At 47.7% G+C, this 19,197-nt stretch overlaps 1 protein-coding gene across 1 annotated transcript in view; it reads right to left on the bottom strand.

The window, feature by feature from the left end:
* Nucleotides 1–4,390: 4,390 nt before the first annotated feature.
* LOC144497635 (zinc-binding protein A33-like) overlaps nt 4,391–19,197 on the bottom strand; it is an 89,565-nt gene continuing 74,758 nt past the window's right edge. The window contains exon 3 of the mRNA XM_078219077.1: nt 4,391–4,591. Coding sequence (XP_078075203.1) covers nt 4,391–4,591 — 201 coding nt within the window. The remainder of the gene's footprint in view (nt 4,592–19,197) is intronic.

The raw sequence follows: 19,197 nt of genomic DNA on the forward strand, positions 1-19,197 counted from the left end.
GGATGGAAAGAAGGAGAGCAATAAAATAGAGACTGAAATGAAATGAAATAAAATGGAAATGGGGTGGAGGGGAGAGTTGGTGCTCTGAAGTGGCTGAGTTCAATGTTCAGTTCGGAACGCTGTGAAGTGCCTAATCGGAAGATGAGGTGCTGTTTGTCCAGTTTGTGTTAGGGTTCACTAGAACAGTGCAACAGGCCAAGGACGGACAGGAGAACAGGGTGGTGTGTTGAAGTGGCAAACGACAGGAAGATCTGGGTCCTGCTGCGGACAGACCGATGGTGTTCAGCAAAATGGTCACCCAGTTAGCGTTTAGTCTCTCCAATGTAGAGTAGACTGCATTGGGAGCAGCGATCGCAATAGACCATATTGAAGAAGGTGCAGGTGAAGCGCTGCGTTACCTGAAAGTTGTGTTTAGAAGCTTGGACAGTGAACAGGGAGGAGGTAAATGAGAAGGTGTTGCACCTTCTACAATTTCACGGGCAGGTGCAGTGGACAGGGGGTGAGATGTTGGGTGTGATGGAGGAGTGGACCAGGGTGTACTGGAGAGGACGGTCCCTGCGGAATGCTGACAGGGTGGTAAGGGGAAGATGGGTTGAGTGGTGGCATTGTGCTGGAGTTGGCAGAAATGACAGAGGATGATCGTTTGAATGTGGAGACTGGTGGGGTGAATAGTGAGGACAAGGGGGACCCTATCCTGATTTCTGGGAGGGCAGGGAAGGGTGAGAGCAGTGGCCCAGAGGATGGGTTGGACACAGATGAGGCCCTGTCAACCACAGAGGGTGGAACCAAGATTGAGGAAGAAGGAAGATGTATCAGCCACGCTAGTTTGGAAAGTGGCATCATTAGAACAGATGCGGCAGAGGCGAAGGAACTGAGAGAATGGAATGGAGTACTTACAGGATGTGGGGTGTGAAGAGCTGTAGTCAAGATAGTTGTGGGAGTTGGGGGGGTTTGTGGTAGATACTAGTGCAGAGTTTATCACCAGAAATGGAGAGGTCAAGGAAGGGAAGATAAGTGTTGGAGATGGAGCATGTGAAGGTGGTAGAGGGGTGGAAATTGGAAGCAAAATTAATGAATTTTTGCAGGTCCAGACGGGAGCATGAAGTGGCACCAAACTGGTCATCGATGTACCAATAAAGGAGTTGTAGGAGGGGACCAGAGTAGAACTGGAGCAGGGAATGCTCCACATAACCCATAAAGAGAAAGGCATGACTGGGACCCATGCGGGTGCCCATGGCCACACCTTTTATTTGGAGGAAGTGAGCTGAGTTAAATGAGAAATTGTTGAGTGAGAGAACCAGTTCAGCCAAATGGAGGAGTGGTGGTGGACGGGGATTGTTCAGGCCTCTGTTTGAGGAAGTAGTGAAGGTTTTTGAGGCCATTCTGATGGGGAATAGAGGTGTAGAGGATTGGATGCCCTGCCCCTACACCCCATGCCCACAGCACCTTCCTATGCAATCGTAGCAGGTGCTACACCTGTCCCTTTACCTCCTCCCTGCTCACTGTCCAAGGTCCGAAATACCCCTTTTAGGTGAAGCAGCACTTCACCTGCAACTCCTTCAATCTGGCCTATTGCATTCTTTGTTCCCAATGCGGTCTACTCTACATCAGAGAGACTAAACACAGACTGGGTGACCGCTTTGCTAAACACCTTCGGTCCGTCCGCAAGCAGGACCCAGACCTTCCTGTTGCTTGCCACTTCAATACACCACCCTGCTCTCTTGCCCACATGTCCATTCTCGGCCTTTTGCAATGTTCTAGCAAACCCCAATGTAAACTGGAGGAACAGCACTTCATCTTCCGATAAGGCACTTTACAGCATTGAGTTCAACAACTTCAGAGCATGAACATTCCCCTTTCATTTCATCTCATTCTCCATTCTATCACTCTCCGTTTCACCCACCCCCCTCTCTTCAGGCCAACTGCCACATTCCTCTGGCAGTCCTTTACCAAGCTGTACCTTTATTCTGCCATTAATGTATTCTGATCACTTAATGGACAATTTCCACACCTTCTCAGCCTTCTGCATGCTCATTTACATTCCCTTTGTCCCATTCCACACCCCTCCCCAGCCTCATAGTATAACTCTCTGCTGACTCTCTTTCCCCTTAACTCTGACGAAGGGTCATCTAGACTCAAAACGTTAGCTCTCTCCATAGATGCTGTCAGACCTGCTGAGATTTTGCAGCATTTTTCTCTTTTTGTTTCAGATTCCAGCATCCACAGTATTTTGTGTTTCTAAAAAAAATGTTTCCCAGAATGACAGATGAGGCCAGTCCAGTCTCCTAGAGCAAATGTATTTCACTTCCTGAGATTTATGCTCTATTTCTCTGGTTACACAGATCCCATCTCTGCTTTGATACACAATGCTGAGGCTTCAGACACTTACCCAGAGGAACCCACAGAAAAGGATAATATGGCAATAGGAGACTCCACTTATCAGGAAGTGGAAATGTGACTATTTAAACTGGGATCTTGAAGCCTGCTAACTTCCTTCACAGCTAGATTGATAATCAGCAAAATTAATATTTACCGGGGATAACGGGTTTCATCATTTCTCTCCACGCTGTGCACCGAAAAAAGTCTTTGAACTTCCTGGTAGATAGGACGGCAGTAGATACTGAGAGTGCGTGCTCATTGTCACCAATCCTGTAAATGTTTAAGAAAAAGTTGCAAGAAACTATACAAAGTGAAATGTTAACCTTGTTTCTCTAACTGAGAAAGGGATAACTTGGAAATTGAAGGACAGAGAATGGAAGCACCCATGTCCTGAAATAGGTTCAAACCTGATAGACTCATTACCAAGACATTACACACGAATATCCAAAGATGTGTCGGTTAGGTTGATTGGCCATGCTAAAAATTGCCCTTAGTGTCCTGAGATGCGTAGGTTAGAGGGATTGGTGGGTAAATCTGTAGGGATATTGGGGTAGGGCCTGGGTGGGATTGTAGTCGGTGCAGACTTGATGGGCCGAATGGCCTCTTTCTGTACTGTAGGGTTTCTATGATTTCCATGACTACAGGAAATGATAAACATTTAGCCTGACCACTTGCTGTATTATAAACAATGTTTGTAGAACAAAATCAAAGGCTGAAAACATCCCAAAGCTGAATATCCAATTCTGCAATCCCTGGGCCCACAACTCTTCCAGAATCCTGCTCTCCTCTACTTCCGGCACCTTGAACATCTCTGATTTCAGTCACTCCCCCATTGGGAGCTGGACCTTCAGCTGCTGAGGTCCTGAGCTCTGGAATTCACTAGCTGATCCTCTCTATCTCCCTTTTATCGGCTCTCAAATCTACTTCTGCCATCCCTCTTAATATTTTCTTACACAGCTCTGTATTAACTTGCTTCAAAATGCTCCTTGAAACTCTTTAGGTCCTATTGTACAAATAAAATACTGTTGTGGTTGTTAAGGTCACAGAGCCAGTTTGTATTAGAGTATAAATATAGAACGCGTTCCCCCTTTAACATGTGACGTTCCCAGGTTGGTCAGGCTCCATGCAGGGACATGGGTGACGTCTTGGAAACATGGGCCATGTGACTCTCTCCGGGTCAGTGGGAACGTCACAGAAATGAACAGCCAACATCAGGGCGGCATTGACAAGTTGGGCCAAAGGTCCTGTTTCCATGCTGTAAACTTCTGTGACTCGATCAGGCAAGTAAACACTTACGGTCTGGGAACCAGGTTGTATTATTCACCTGACATCTTGTTATCTATTAAAACAGAGTACTAATATAAAACTTAATACGATTTCATCACTGCAATAAAGGTTGTTATTATAATAGACTATGTATTAATTATACACACAAATGAATTGTGCGTGAATTGTTGACACCAAAAGAACAGATCCTTTAAGTGTGAGGACAAAGAAGAAATAAATGCATAATAACAATTTACTGAGTTATTTTACCAAACTGCAGAGTTTCAGTAAAGAACATGTCCTACCTTCTCTCCTGACAAGCTTCTTCCTGAAAGAAATGAATCAGGAACAGTGAGGGTGACAGTAACAGATTTCAGGAGCAGTTAGACAGGCTGGTGACATGAGTAGACTCAGAGCAGATGAGATTTCACACGGGAGTGCAAAGTGATGAATTCGGAAGGAAGATTGTAGAGAGTCAAATAAACTAGAACTGAACGTCAGTCCCACTCACAGACACAGTGACTCTCACACACCACACACACACACACATGGAACTGGATTACAGTGGGAGTTCCAGGAGAAATGTAAACTTGGGAAACACGGACATAATCACAAAGCAAGTTTGAAGATGAAGAAAACTACTTCTCAGGAGGTTACAGGTATTCCCGGGAACCTGCAGACAGCGTGGGAGCCGTTAGTTCAGAGACAGCAGGAAAACCGTTCAGGAAGAGACACATAATTCTGTTCAATTCTGCAACTTTGAGAGTTTCTCCTCAATAGAATTGAAATCCTCCTGAATCTCTCGAAGGTTTTTCTCCACTAATTCTAGAATCATCTTCTCTTCTTCACTGAGATCTCTGAGTAAACGCTGCTCTTTCTCAGTGAGAATCTGGCGCATTTTAGTGAACTCGGATGTGATGTGGGTCTGCAGACTGCTCGACTGTTTCTACCCAATGAAATGTGAAACATAATTAATGTCCCGCGATAAAGGGAACAAAACTAACCGAGATCCCAGAAAACCAACACAGGGAGACCTTACCCTGACTTCAGAAATCTTCCCTTTCTGTTTCTGTTCCATTTCTAGAATCAGAAATCGCTTCACTGAGAGAAAATTTAAGGAAGATTTGAGCTGATCCTGGGATTGGGAGAGAAAATCACAGAATGAAAGTGTCAGAGCAGGAAAGTGAGCTGTTAGTTTTCAATTATTTCCCTTTTACCTTGCAGATTTCCACGGCCACATCGAAAGGCAGGAAGCGGTGATCTCTGTGTACCCGCGAAACAACACAAGTGTAACAGATCAATTTCTTGTCAGTTTCACAAAACAGCTTCAGTTCTTCCTGATGTTCCTCACAGTGAAGTTTACTTTCCTTCTCTTTCGGATTCAGCTTTATTTGTCGAGCTTTCTCGGCCAGATTCGCTAAGGCCCGATTTATCCTGAGGTTTCTTTCCGGAAACTCCTCTCTACATTCCGGACAGGAGTTTATCTCCTTCTTTTCCCAACACTGGGTGATACAGGGCCGGCAGAAGTTGTGGTCTCATTCCAGTATTACCGGATCAGTGAAGAAATCGAGACAAATGGGACAAATTGTCTCCTCGGTCCAACTCTCTGCTTGTTGTCTGGAAACCTGTTGGACTTTAACCTGGTGCTGTGAGACTTCTTACTGTGTCCACCCCAATCCAACGCCGGCATCTCCAATTATGTTGTCTGGAAGCCATGATCACTCTCAGCACTTCCTGATGCAAACCGCTTTCAGTTACGATGTTGCTACCGCACACCCTCAATTCCGCTATTTCCCGATACAATACTGCAAAATTCCTACTGCAATTATTATTACAAAGTGGGCCACGTCCTCGCCACTTGCAGACTGGAGATAAAAACTGGCGCGGTCTAAACGAAAATGGAGCGGAATTATTTGAATCCTGTCGGGGGGCGGGTTAGAATCCGGGGAACGTTGACTGTGGCGAGAGAGGGGAGGGAGGAGGTGGAGGTGGGCGGAATTTGGATTCCATCGCATTTTTCTCCCATCTGAACCCGCTGCCGATTAAAATCACTGGAGAAACTCAGTGAGATCCAGATCCAGAAATTGAATTGTGTTCATTACTGCAGCCGCTCACATTAAAACATCAAACACTATAAATATCAAGGAGACATTTTATACAACAGCTACAGGGAAGATACTTAGAGGGTTCGATGTATGAAGTTTGAATGATTTCCTAAGAAAGAAAAATTTGCGGTTTTACACGGTGGCAGAGTGGTTAACACTGCTGCCTCACAGCACCAGGGAGCATGAGTTCGATTCCAAGCTTGCGTCACTCTCTATGTGGATTTCCTCCGAGTGCTCTGGTTTCCTCCCAGATTCCAAAGGAGTTAGGGTTGGGATGATTGGCCATGCCAATTTTCCAGGCGGTGTACTCCGCCGCGTCCTCCGCCAGGATCAACTGGGCCAAATGCTCCAGACTCCTTGTCAGTCCTTGGGAGACGGACCCCCTTCCGGAGGAGCTCAGGCCTTTTACCTGGAGCAGGACCAACCTCCTCTAATTGGGGGCCCATCTCTACCCAGCCGAGGAATCCTGGCCGGCGAACTGGCGGGAGCTGGAGGCCAAAGTCTCCGCCCGCCTGAATCGCTGGACAGGAACGCTGCGAGTTCGCGTCATAAACCAGCTGGTCGCCTCCATGCTGTGGTACCGGCTGGTCCCTTTGACCCCTCCCCCTGACTTTGTCGCCGATATCCAGAGAACCCTCGTGCGGTCCTTCTGGGACAATCGACTGCACTGGGTCCCTGCTGCGGTTCGGCATCTCCCGCTTGAGGAGGGCGGACAAGGTCTGGTGCGCCTCCGCACTCAGATAGCGACCTTCCTCCTCCAGGCCCTGCAGAGGTACCTTTACATTGAGCCCCCTCCACAATGATGTGCCATGGCGACGTATTTCTTCTGCCAGTGGCACGGCCTCAATTATGACGTGCAGCTCCTGCATATCAATCTGGGATGTGTTTCGACCGCCCTGCAGGAGTTGCCCATCTTCTACCAGGGCCTCCTCACTGTCTGGAACATGGTCGCCTCGTGACGCAGCTCACCCCCGTCAGGAGTAGCAGCTCTCGTGCGAGAGCCCGTGCGAGAGCTCGTGCGAGAGCCGCTGCTCAGGAATCCGCTCCTCCAGCCGTGTGACTTCAGGTGGCTGGCGGAGAGGAGGGCTGTGGACGCCGGGGTGACCAGAATCGGGGACATGCTCGATGGTGGAGGGGCGGGCTGGATGAGCCCCCGCCTGCTGGCTGAGCGCGTGGGGGTGTCCGTCTGGCACGCGGCCAAAGCCATCCTGGACCTCGGGACAGTCGTACTTGGCCCCAAAACTGCACACAAACTCGAGGCAGCGCAGGCGTGCAGTGGGATCCCACCTGAGCATTCCCCTGTTCGGACGGAATTCCACATTGGCCCAAAGCCTCAACCCTCCCTCCTCGGGTGAGGTGCCCCACAGCATGAGCCGCCTCGCGGAAATGTCCTCCGTGCCTTTTTCTGCCGCACGGAGGTGTTTTCTCTGCGGGCTGCTGCTGCACACCTTCCACTACCGCCTCCTCGCCTGTCGGCCGGATACACCTTGGCGGGCCTTGCTGCCGCCGGGCGGTGGAGGTCCCTGCTGGAGGTCCCTCTACGGAGGGATCTCCCCCAATTTCGTCGGGGATCTGGGGTGGAGGGTGATGCATGCAGCAGTTCCGCACAACCGTAGGATTCACTGGTTCACAGGCTCCGAAGACTGCCCCTTCTGTGGCCTCGTGGAGACTGTGGACCATGTCTATGTTTTGTGTCTTAGGCTGCACTCCCTTTTTGTTTTCCTAAAGAACCTTTTATTGATGTTTTGTTTGCACTTCAGTCCCATGCTCCTGATCTACGGACACCTGGTGCAGAGAGGGGAGGGTCGGAATGGCGACCTCCTCGTAAACCTGCTCCTGGGCCTGGCGAAACGCGCCATTTACGGGTCCAGGCAGCGGGCGATCGAGGGGGCCGTCCATCCTGACTGTCTGCCCCCACTCTACTGTGGCGACGTTCATGGCCAGGTGTCCCTGGAGAGGGAGCATGCGGTGTCCACGGGTGTGGTTGATGCCTTCCGTGCCCGTTGGGCACCGCAGGGGTTGGGGTGCGTTATCGACCCTAATAATCACATTTTAATTTGATGTCTTTAAGTTTCCTTTGTACTTTGATTTTTGTTTGGACTGTTCCCCCTCCTTTTGGGGAGCTGCCCCTTTTACTTTGTCCTGACTTAATTTGAGTTTGTTTATTTGGTTTGACCTTAAAAGAGGCCAAAGGAGTTAGGGTTGGGATGATTGGCCATGCTAATTTGTCACTTGGTGTCAGGGGTTAGCAGTGTAAATCTGTGGGGCTGCAGGGATTGGGGCTGTGTGGGATTGTAGTCGGTGCAGACTCGGTGGGTTGAATATCTTTCTTCTCCACTGTAGGGGTTCTATGATTTAAAAACATATCTAGTAAAGTAGGTAAATATAGATTAAAAGCCACAGGGGAAAGAGGAGAGATCAAAGTTGATTGGAAATAAATATCTTAGGTTTTATGACAGAGATGTTGGGTGATTCTGGGGTAAAATGTTTCATATATCTGACAGTATTGAGCATTGAGTTTTATTGTTACTGTCTGGGTGTTAAACTGCTCCTGTGTGGAGCACAGAAAGGACAATCTGGTCTGGGGGACATGGACACCCCTTACTCAGCCCAGCGGAATTTAAAGTTAAAGTTTAGAATATAGAAACATAGAAACAGAGAAAAACTACAGCACAAAACAGGCCCTTCAGCCCCACAAGTTGTGCCAAACATATCCCTACCTTCTAGGCCTACCTATAACCCTCCATCCTATTCAGTCCCATGTACTCATCCAGGAGTCTCTTAAAAGACCGTATTGAGTTTGCCTCCACCACCACTGATGGCAGCCGATTCCACTCGCCCACCACCCTCTGTGTGAAAAATGTCCCCCTAACATTTCCCCTGTACCTACCCCCCAGCACCTTAAACCTGTGTCCTCTCGTAGCAGCCATTTCCACCCTGGGAAAAAGCCTCTGAGAGTCCACCCGATGCCTCTCAACATCTTACATTCCCCTATTAGGTCTCCTGTCATCCTACGTCTCTCCAAGGAGAAAAGACCGAGCTCCCTCAGCCTATCCTCAATCCAGGCAACATCCTTGTAAATCTCCTCCGCACCCTTTCAATCTTTTCCACATCCTTCCTGTGATGAGGCATCCAGAACTGAGCACAGTACTCCAAGTGGGGTCTGACGAGGATCTTATATAGCTGCATCATTATCCCCGGACTCCGAAACTCAATCCCTCGATTGATAAAGGCCAGCACACCATACGCCTTCTTAACCACTTCCTCCACCTGCGGGGCCGATTTTAGAGTGCTATCGACACGGACCCCAAAGTCCTTCTGATCCTCTACCGTACTAAGAGTCTTTCCCTTTATATTATACTCCTTCATCCCATTCGACCTGCCAAAATGGACCACTACGCATTTATCTGGCTTGAAGTCCATCTGCCACTTCTCTGCCCAGTCTTGCATCCTATCTATGTCCCTCTATAACTTCTGACATCCCTCCAGACTATCCACAACCCCACCAACCTTTGTGTCATCGGCAAACTTACCAACCCATCCCTCCACTTCCTCATCCAGGTCATTTATGAAAATAACAAACAGCAAGGGTCCCAGAACCTCTGGGGCACACCACTGGTGACCGACCTCCATTTAGAAAAAGACCCATCTATACCCACTCTCTGCCTCCTTTGGACAAGCCAGTTCTGGATCCACAGGGCAGCAGCCCCTTGGATCCCATGTCCTCTCACTTTTTCCAGAAGCCTCGCATGGGGGACCTTATCAAATGCCTTGCTAAAATCCATATAAACCACATCTACCGCTTTCCCTTCATCAATGTGTTTAGTCACATTTTCGAAGAACTCCACCAGGCTCGTAAGGCACTATCTGCCTTTGACAAAGCCATGCTGAGTATTCTTGAGCATACTAAACCTCTCTAAATGCTCATGAATCTTTTCCCTCAGGATCTTCTCCATCAACTTACCAACCACCAAGGTTAGACTCACCGGTCAGTAATTTCCTGGGCTATTCCTATTCCCCTTCTTGAAAATAGGAACCACATCCGCAATCCTCCAATCCTGCGGCACCTCTCCCGTCTCCATCGATGATGCAAAGATCATCGCCAGAGGCTCTGCAATCTCTTCCCTCGCCTCCCACAGGAACCTGGGGTACATCCCATCCGGACCCGGTGACTTATCTATCTTGATGCCATTCAAAGATTCCAGCACAACCTCTTTTTTAAAGTCCACATACTCAAACTTTTCAGTCCACCGCAAGCCCGCAGTACATTCAACCAGGTCCTTCTCCTCTGAAAACCGTACAGACTTTCCCGCCTTCACCTTTTATAGGCCCTATTCCTTCATGTCTCATCCTTTCACTCTTCACATAGGGTTTTCCTTAATCCTACCTGCCAAGGCCTTCTCGTGACCCTTCTGGCTCTCCTAATTTCCTTCTTTAGTCCCTTCCTACAAGCCGTATACTCATCTAGATCCCGATCTTCGCCAAGCTATCTGAACCTTTTGTACACTTTCCTTTTCTTCTCGAATAGGTCCCACAAAGCTTTCGTGCACCACGGTTCCTTTAACCTACCAACACTTCCCTGTCTGCTCAGAACGTTGTCCTGTAGAACTCTAGACAGACATTCCTTGAAAAACTGCCACCTCTCTTCAATACGTTTCCCCGAGAATACCTCCTTCCAATTTACTCCTCTAATTTGCTGCCTTATGTCTTCATATTTCCCCTTACTCCATATAAACGCTTTCCTAGCTTGCCTGGTCCTCTCTTTTTCCAATGCAAGCATAAAGGAGATGGAGTTATGGTCACTATCCCCAGGATGCTCTCCCACTGAGAGATCTGACACCTGTCCAGGTTCATTGGTCAGTATCAGATCAAGTACAGCCTCTCCTCTTATCGGCTTGTCCACATGCTGTGTTCGGAAATACTCCTGAACACACCTAACGAACTCCTCCCCATCCAATCCCCTTACCCTAGGGATATTCCAATCTATATTTGGGAAATTAAAATCTCCCATCACACCAACTCTGCTATTACTGCATCTCTCCAGGATCTGTTTCCCTATCTGCTCCTCCACCTCCCTGTTACTATTGGACGGCCTATAGAAAACTCCCAGCAAAGTGATCGACCCTTTTCCACTCTGAACTTCTACCCACAGAGATTCTGTGGACAATCCCTCCACAGCATACACCTTCTCTACAGCTGTGACACTATCCCTGATCAGCAGTGCCACTCCACCCCCTCTCAGACTGGACCTAGTACTGGGGAATGAGCCCGGTCAGGTCTTCAAAGTTTCAGTAGGGAAACATGTGGCAAATAGTGACCACAATTCTGTTAGCTTTAGGATAGTGATGGAAAAGGATGAGTGGTGTACCAAGGGTAAGGTGTTGGATTGGGGGAAGGCTAACTTTAGTGGGATTAGGCAGAAATTGGCAGCTGTTGATTGGGAGAGGCTGTTTGAGGGTAAATCCACATCTGGCATGAGGGAGTCTTTTAAGGAACAGTTGTTAGGGCTGCAGGATAGGCATGTGCCTGTAAAAAAGAAGGATAGGAAAGGTAGGATTCGAGAACCGTGGATAACCAGGGAAATTGAGGGATTGGTCAAAAAGAAAAGAGAGGCGTATGTTAGGTCGAGGCAGCTAAAAATGGAGGGAGCTCTGGAGGAATACAAACAAAGTAGGAAAGAGCTCAAACGAGGAATTAGAAGGGCAAGAAGGGGTCACGAAATGTCCTTGGCAGACAGGATTAAGGGGAATCCCAAGGCATTTTATTCATACATTAGGAGCAAAAGGGTTGTCAGGGAAAAAATCGGACCTCTCAGGGACAAAAGTGGGGAATTATGCTTTGAGCCCAAAGTAGGGGAGATCCTAAATGAATACTTTGCATCGGTATTCACAAAGGAGAGGGATGTGTTGACTGGGAGTGTCTCGGAGGGGAGTGTTGACCGGTTAGAGAAAATCTCCATTACAAGGGAGGAAGTGTTAGGTTTTTTAGGGAATATGAAGACTGGCAAATCCCCAGGGCCTGATGGAATCTTTCGAAGGCTGCTCAAGGAGACGAGAGATGAAATCACTGGGCCTCTGACGCAAATCTTTGTCTCGTCACTGGACACAGGTGAGGTCCCAGAGGATTGGAGGATAGCTAATGTGGTCCCGTTATTTAAGAAGGGTAGGAAGGATGGTAGGAAATTATAGGCTGGTGAGCTTGACGTCCGTGGGAGGGACGTTGTTGGAGAGGATTCTTAGAGATTGGATGTATGCGCATTTAGAAAGGAATAAACTCATTAACGATAGTCAGCATGGTTTTGTGAGAGGGAGGTCATGCCTCACTAACCTGGTGGAGTTTTTTGAAGAAGTGACTAGAATGGTTGACGAGGGAAGGGCCGTGGATGTCGTCTATATGGACTTTAGTAAAGCATTTGATAAAGTCCCTCATGGTAGGTTGGTGCAAAAGGTTGGATCTCATGGGATAAAGGGGGAGGTGGCTAGATGGGTGGAGAACTGGCTTGATCACAGAAGACAGAGGGTGGTAGTGGAAGTGTCTTTTTCTGGCTGGAGGCCTGTGACTAGTGGTGTTCCGCAGGGCTCTGCATTGGGACCTCTGCTGTTTGTGATTTATACAAATGATCTGGAAGAAGGTGTAACTGGGGTGATCAGTAAGTTTGCAGATGACACGAAAATGGCTGGACTTGCAGATAGTGAGGAGCATTGTCAGACGCTACAGAAGGATATAGATAGGCTGGAAATTTGGGCAAAGAAATGGCAGATGGAGTTCAATCCAGATGAATGCAAAGTGATGCATTTTGGTAGAACTAATGTAGGGGGGAGCTATACGATAAATGGCAGAACCATAAAGAGTGTAGATATGCAGAGGGACTTGGGTGTGCAAGTCCACAGATCCTTGAAGGTGATGTCACAGGTGGAGAAGGTAGTGAATAAGGCATATGGCATGCTTGCCTTTCTAGGACGGGGCATAGAGTATAAAATTTGATGTTGCAGTTGTATAGAACGTTGGTTCGGCCGCATTTGGAATACTGCGTCCAGTTCTGGTCGCCACACTACCAGAAGGACGTGAGGCTTTAGAGAGAGTGCAGAGGAGGTTTACCAGGATGTTGCCTGGTGTAGAAGGTCTATTTATGAGGAGAGATTGGGTAAACTGGGGTTGTTCTCACTGGAAAGACGGAGGATGAGGGGTGACCTAATCGAGGTGTATAAAATTATGAAAGGCATATACAGGGTGAACGGTGGGAAGCTTTTTCCCAGGTCGGTGGTGACATTCACAATGGGTCATAGGTTCAAGGTGAGGTGGGGGGAGGTTTAACACGGATATCAGAAGGACATATTTTACACAGAGGGTGGTGGGGGCCTGGAATGCGCTGCCGGACAAGGTGGTGGAGGTGGACACACTGGGAACGTTTAAGACTTATCTAGATAGCCACATGAATGGAGTGGGAATGGAGGGATACAAAAGAATGGTCTAGTTTGGACCAAGGAGCGGCGCAGGCTTTGAGGGCCGAAAGGCCTGTTCCTGTGCTGTATCATTCTTTGTTCTTTGTTCTCTTGCCTCCCTCCCTGTCCTTCTTGAAACATCTGAATCCCGGCACCTGGAGTATCCAGTCCTGTCCCTGAGACATCCAAGTCTCCGTAATGGCCACCACATCTCACTTCCAGGCATCGATCCACGCTCTGAGCTCATCCCCTTTATTCACTATACTCCTGGCATTAAAGTAAACACATCTCAATCCTTTGATCTGAGCTCTCCCCTTCTCTATCCCTCCATCCTCCCTCTTGCACTGTCTATAATCCTTCTCTGTTTGCGAGCTAACTTCCTCGCCCCAGTCAACTCGTCTTGATCCCCTCCCCGCAACCTATCTCGTTTAAACTCTCCCTAGTTGCCTTAGCCAATGTTCCCGCCAGGATATTGGTCCGCAGGGATTCAAGTGCCACCCATTTTTTGTAAACAGGTCACACCTGCCCCTAAAGAGGTCCCAATGGTTCAGGAACCTGAATCCCTGTCCCCTGCACCAGTCCCTCAGCCACACATCATCCTCCACCTCATGCCATTCCTGCCCTCACCCTCCCGTGGCACAGGCAGCAATCCTGAGATTACTACCTTTGCTTTCCTCCTTCTCAGCTGTCTCCCTATTTCCCTCTACTCTCTTTTCATGACCCCTTCCTTCCCACATCAGCGGTAGCAATATGTACCGCTACCTCAGGCTCTGGTTTAAAATGTTTATTTTATTCGTCACAAGTGAGGCTTACATTAACACTGCAATGAAGTTACTGTGAAATTCCCATAGTTGCCACAGCCTGGCGCCTGTTCGGGTCAATGCACCTGAACAGCACATCTTTCATCTTACTGACATTCAAATCAACACACGGAACATCTGAAAAGTTTGTCATTTGTGACAATCTGCCACCTGACGGCTGCTCCTGTTCTTGTGAGTAATTCATTGTGGGTGCAGTCAGTTTCTGGAATGGGTTGAGATTATGTGTGAAGTCAAGTCTTTCATTGTTACAAAGCGCACCGCTGCCACCTGCTGACAGAATCTCGGTGCTGCAGGAAAGAATTCCCCATTAAAAACGGCCCAAGAAGTGGGGACTGTGTCTGAAGGATCACAGGCAGGATGGTCTGAATGGTCTCCTCGTGTGCTGGATCACCCAATGACTTGTTATGCATTCTGCCGACAGGAAAAGGAAGATCAACCGAATTCCTGACACTGGATACTGGATTGTGTTGCGAAACACAGTAAGAGTTTTAACAACACCAGATTAAAGTCCAACAGGTTTATTTGGGAGCAAATGCCATTAGCTTTCGGAGCCCTGCTCCTTCGTCAGATGGAATGGATATCTGCTCTCAAACAGGGCATACAGTGACACAAAATCAAGTTACAGAATACTGATTAGAATGTGAATCTTTACAGCTAATCAAGTCTTAAAGGTACAGACAATGTGAGTGGAGGGAACATTAGGCACAGGTTAAAGAAATGTGTATTGTCTCCAGACAGGACAGCCAGTGAGATTCTGCAGATCCAGGAAAGCTGTGGGGGTTACTGATAGTGTGCCATGAACCCAAGATCGCGGTTGAGGCCGTCGTCATGTGTGCGGAACTTGGCTCTCAGTTTCTGCTCAGCGACGCTGCGCTGTCATGTGTCGTGAAGGCCATCTTGGAGAACGCTTACGCGAAGATCAGAGGCCGAATGCCCGTGACCGCTGAAGTGCTCCCCCACAGGAAGAGAACATTCTTGCCTGGTGATTGTCGAGCGGTGTTCATTCATCCGTTGTCGTAGCGTCTGCATAGTTTCCCCAATGTACCATGCCTCGGGACACCCTTTCCTGCAGCGTATCAGGTAGACAACGTTGGCCGAGTTGCAAGAGTAGTACCTGGTAGATGGTAGATGGTGTTCTCCCGTGAGATGATGGCATCCATGTCGATGATCCAGCACGTCTTGCAGAGGTTGCTGTGGCAGGGTGGTGTGGTGTCGTGCTCACTGTTCTCCTGAAGGCTGGGTAGTTTGCTGCGGACAATGGTCTGTTTGAGGTTGTGCGGTTGTTTGAAGGCAAGAATTGGGGTGTGGGGATGGCCTTGGCGAGATTTGAACCATAGAACCCCTACAGTGCAGAAAGAGGCCATTCGGCCCATCGAGTCTGCACCGACAACAATCCCACCCAGGCCCTATCCCCATATCCCTACATATTTACCTGCAAATCCCTCTAACCCTCATTTACCCACTAATCCCTCTAATCTATGCATCCCGGGACACTAAGGGGCAATTTTTAGCTTGGCCAATCAACCTAACCCGCACATCTTTGGACTGTGGGAGGAAACCGGAGCACCCGGAGGAAACCCATGCAGACACAGGGAGAATGTGTAAACTCTGCACAGACAGTGAACGAGCATCGAACCCAGGTCCCTGGAGCTGTGAAGCAGCAATGCTAACCACTATGCTACCATACCGCCCATGTCTTCTGAGGAGGTTGGTGCGGTTTTTCGCTGTGGTGTCTGTTGTGATCCTCCTCATCCGAGCAGATCCTGTGTATAAGGAGGGCTTGTGCCTGTATTGTATACACAATCCAGTATTGTATACACCTCCAGACACTGAAAGATGCCCTCATAATAACTCATCGATCGACAGTTCCGATGTGCCACAGCGAAAAATCACACCGACCTCCTCAGAAGACAAACACGGGACACAGTGGACAGAGTACCCTTCATCGTCCAGTACTTCCCCAGAGTGGAGAAGCTACGGCATCTCCTCCAGAGCCTTCAACATGTCATTGATGAAGATGAACATCTCGCCAAGGCCATCCCCACACCCCCACATCTTGCCTTTAAACAACCGCACAACCTCAAACAGACAATTGTCCGCAGCAAACTACCCAGCCTTCAGGAGAACAGTGACTATGACACCACACAACCCTGCCACAGCAACCTCTGCAAGACGTGCTGGATCATCGACATGGATGCCATCATCATCTCACGTGAGAACACCATCTACCAGGTACACGGTACCTACACTTGCAACTCGGCCAACATTGTCTACCTGATACGCTGCAGGAAAGGATGTCCTGAGGCATGGTACATTGGAAAAACCATGCAGATGCTACAACAACGGATGAATGAACACCGCTCAACAATCACCAGGAAAGACTGTTCTCTTCCTGTGGGGGAGCACTTCAGCAGTCACGGGCATTCGGCCTCTGATATTCGCGTAAGCGTTCTCCAAGGCTTCCTTCACGACACACAACAGCGCAGAGTCGCTGAGCAGAAACTGATAGCCAAGTTCCGCACACATGAGGACGGCCTCAACCGGGATCTTGGGTTCATGTCACACTATCAGTAACCCCCACAGTTTGCCTCCTGGACTTGCAGAATCTCACTGGCTGTCCTGTCTGGAGACAATACACGTTTCTTTAACCTGTGCCTAATGTTCCCTCCACTCACATTGTCTGTATCTTTAAGACTTGATTAGCTGTAAAGATTCACATTCTAATCAGTATTCTGTAACTTGATTTTGTGTCTCTGTGTGCCTTGTTTGTGAGCAAATATCCACTCCATCTGACGAAGGAGCAGCGCTCCGAAAGCTAATGGCATTTGCTACCAAATAAACCTGTTGGACTTTAACCTGATGTTGTTAAAACTCTTACTGTGTTTACTCCAGTCCAACGCCGGCATCTCCACATTGCGTTGCGAAAACCAGGAAGGGGTTATTTTGCTGGAACCTCCCCCTCACTGATCCCCTTCATCCCGAGTGTGAAACCCCGGAAGATCGGGGTCACAACAATGGAAGATACAAGTGAATGATCACTGTTTCATCCTATTCCATTTTAAATTATTTATTTACGTTGATTAAAAGACATGAAAATCTGTCCATTCTGCTTCACATCAATGGCGGATCAAGATATCTAGAATGCTCCATACAAGTGAACGCCATCTATCACCTTCAGAAAGGTTGAAATGCGCAAGCATTTGTATTTGAAATTCAGATTCAAGGTCTCATTTTTTCTTCATTCACTGAACTTACTAATTTCTTCTGGCAGGGGAAAGTTGGCACGTCTGAGTGATTCATTTTGGAAACAACAGAAGAAGAGCTCAGAGGACAAGGCATGTTCTACATGCAATCACGGTGCATGATGGTTGAAACATGATTCTCCCAGGAAGAATAAGGAAGCAGCATATTATTTAAGGGGAGAGAGACTGCCGAACTCTGAGGTGCAGAATGATTGTGGGAATCACTGCTGCCATTACTCAGGTAGTTTGGCAAGCTTCACTGCAGCCTGATGGAAGATCAACTACCAAGAAATGTAATTATCTTTCCAGAATTTTCTCTTTTGATTTCAAATTTCCAGCACCTTCAGTACTTTTCCTTTGTTATGTTGCAGATGTTGATCATAGAACTGTGTCCAAATTTGCAGGCAGTCCGATTAAGAGTGGGTTGTTATCAGGCAAGGAAGTTGAGAGCGAAAATCGGTCCATTTTCTTTTGTGCAAGTATTTTTGTTACATCAGTTTGAAATGGGGCGGCACGGTGGCACAGTGGTTAGCACTGCTGCTTCACAGCTCCAGGGACCTGGGTTCGATTCCCGGCTTGGGTCACTGTCTGTGTGGAGTTTGCACATTCTCCTCGTGTCTGCGTGGGTTTTCTCCGGGTGCTCCGGTTTCCTCCCACAGTCCAAAGATGCGCGAGTTAGGTTGATTGGCTATGCTGAAATTGCCCCTTAGTGTCCTGGGATGCATGGATTAGTGGGTAAAATGGGTAGGGCCTGGGTGGGATTGTGGTCGGTGCAGACTCGATGGGCCGAATGGCCTCTTTCTGTACTGTAGGGTTTCTATGATTTCTATGATTCTATAGAATGGAGATTGTGGAAAAAATACTGCTGATTTTAACATTGGGTGCTTTTGAGCGTCAAGTGGGCCCGTAATTTTCAATGACGGAGTGTGGAGTAATGTAGATTCTAGGAGAGTTTTAGTTATGAAACACAGCAGCTCCATACAATGTAGAAGAGTGAGTAGGAGGAGAATTTGGAGATTATCGTTTCCTTTGCCTGGCCTGCACGTGACTCTAGATCCACAGCATTGTGGTTGCACTGAAATGGCATGGCAAGCCACTCAGATGGGCAATAAATACTGGCCCAAGCAGTGATGCCAACATCCTTCAATGAATAAAAAAAGAGGTAGATAATTTAAGTGAGTGGACAAAATAATAGCAAATGTCTTGTAACGTGGGAAAATATGAATATGTCAACTTTGGCAGTAAGAATAGAAAAGCACCATGTTATTATGAACAGGCTAGGCCTGTATCCACTGGAGCTTAGAAAAAATGAGAGATGATCTGACTGAAACATATATGATCCTGCGGGAACATGACAAGTTTAATGCTGTGAGAATGTTTCCCCTTGTGAGCCAGATTGAAATTAAGAGGCACGGTTTAAAAATAAGGTGTCTCCATTTAAGATAGAAAGTTTTTTTCTCTGAGAGCGGTGTCTTTGGAATTCTCCTCTACAGAGAGCAGTAGAGGGAGTATCAGAGGATATTTTCAGTCTGAGTTAGGTAGATTATAAATTAATAAAGGAATCAAAGGATTTATAATGTTGACAGAAAATTGGAGTTGAAATTCCAATCAGATAGCCATGGTCATATTGAATGAAGAGCAGGCTGGAAGGGCATTCGGCATATTCTTGTTCCGAATTTCTATATTCGTATGTCTTTTGTAATTGCAGAGCAAGTAGCTGGTTCCCTCAACTGGAGGTCATGAAGGAACCAGTTGACATCTTTCCAGCTCTATTTTTCCTTGAACTGATCCCACAAATCCATTCAGCTCAAATTCACAACCTGCCTTTTTTGTGTGTTCTCTCACGTTACATTTTCCTTTCTTTAATTAATTTCACAGGATAGCAGATAGAATTTTGAGATGGTGAGTTCAAATCAAGCATCGTACCAAAACCTGACAATCA

The sequence above is a fragment of the Mustelus asterias genome, chromosome 8 (assembly GCF_964213995.1).
Source record: "Mustelus asterias chromosome 8, sMusAst1.hap1.1, whole genome shotgun sequence".
Lineage (NCBI taxonomy): Eukaryota > Metazoa > Chordata > Chondrichthyes > Carcharhiniformes > Triakidae > Mustelus > Mustelus asterias.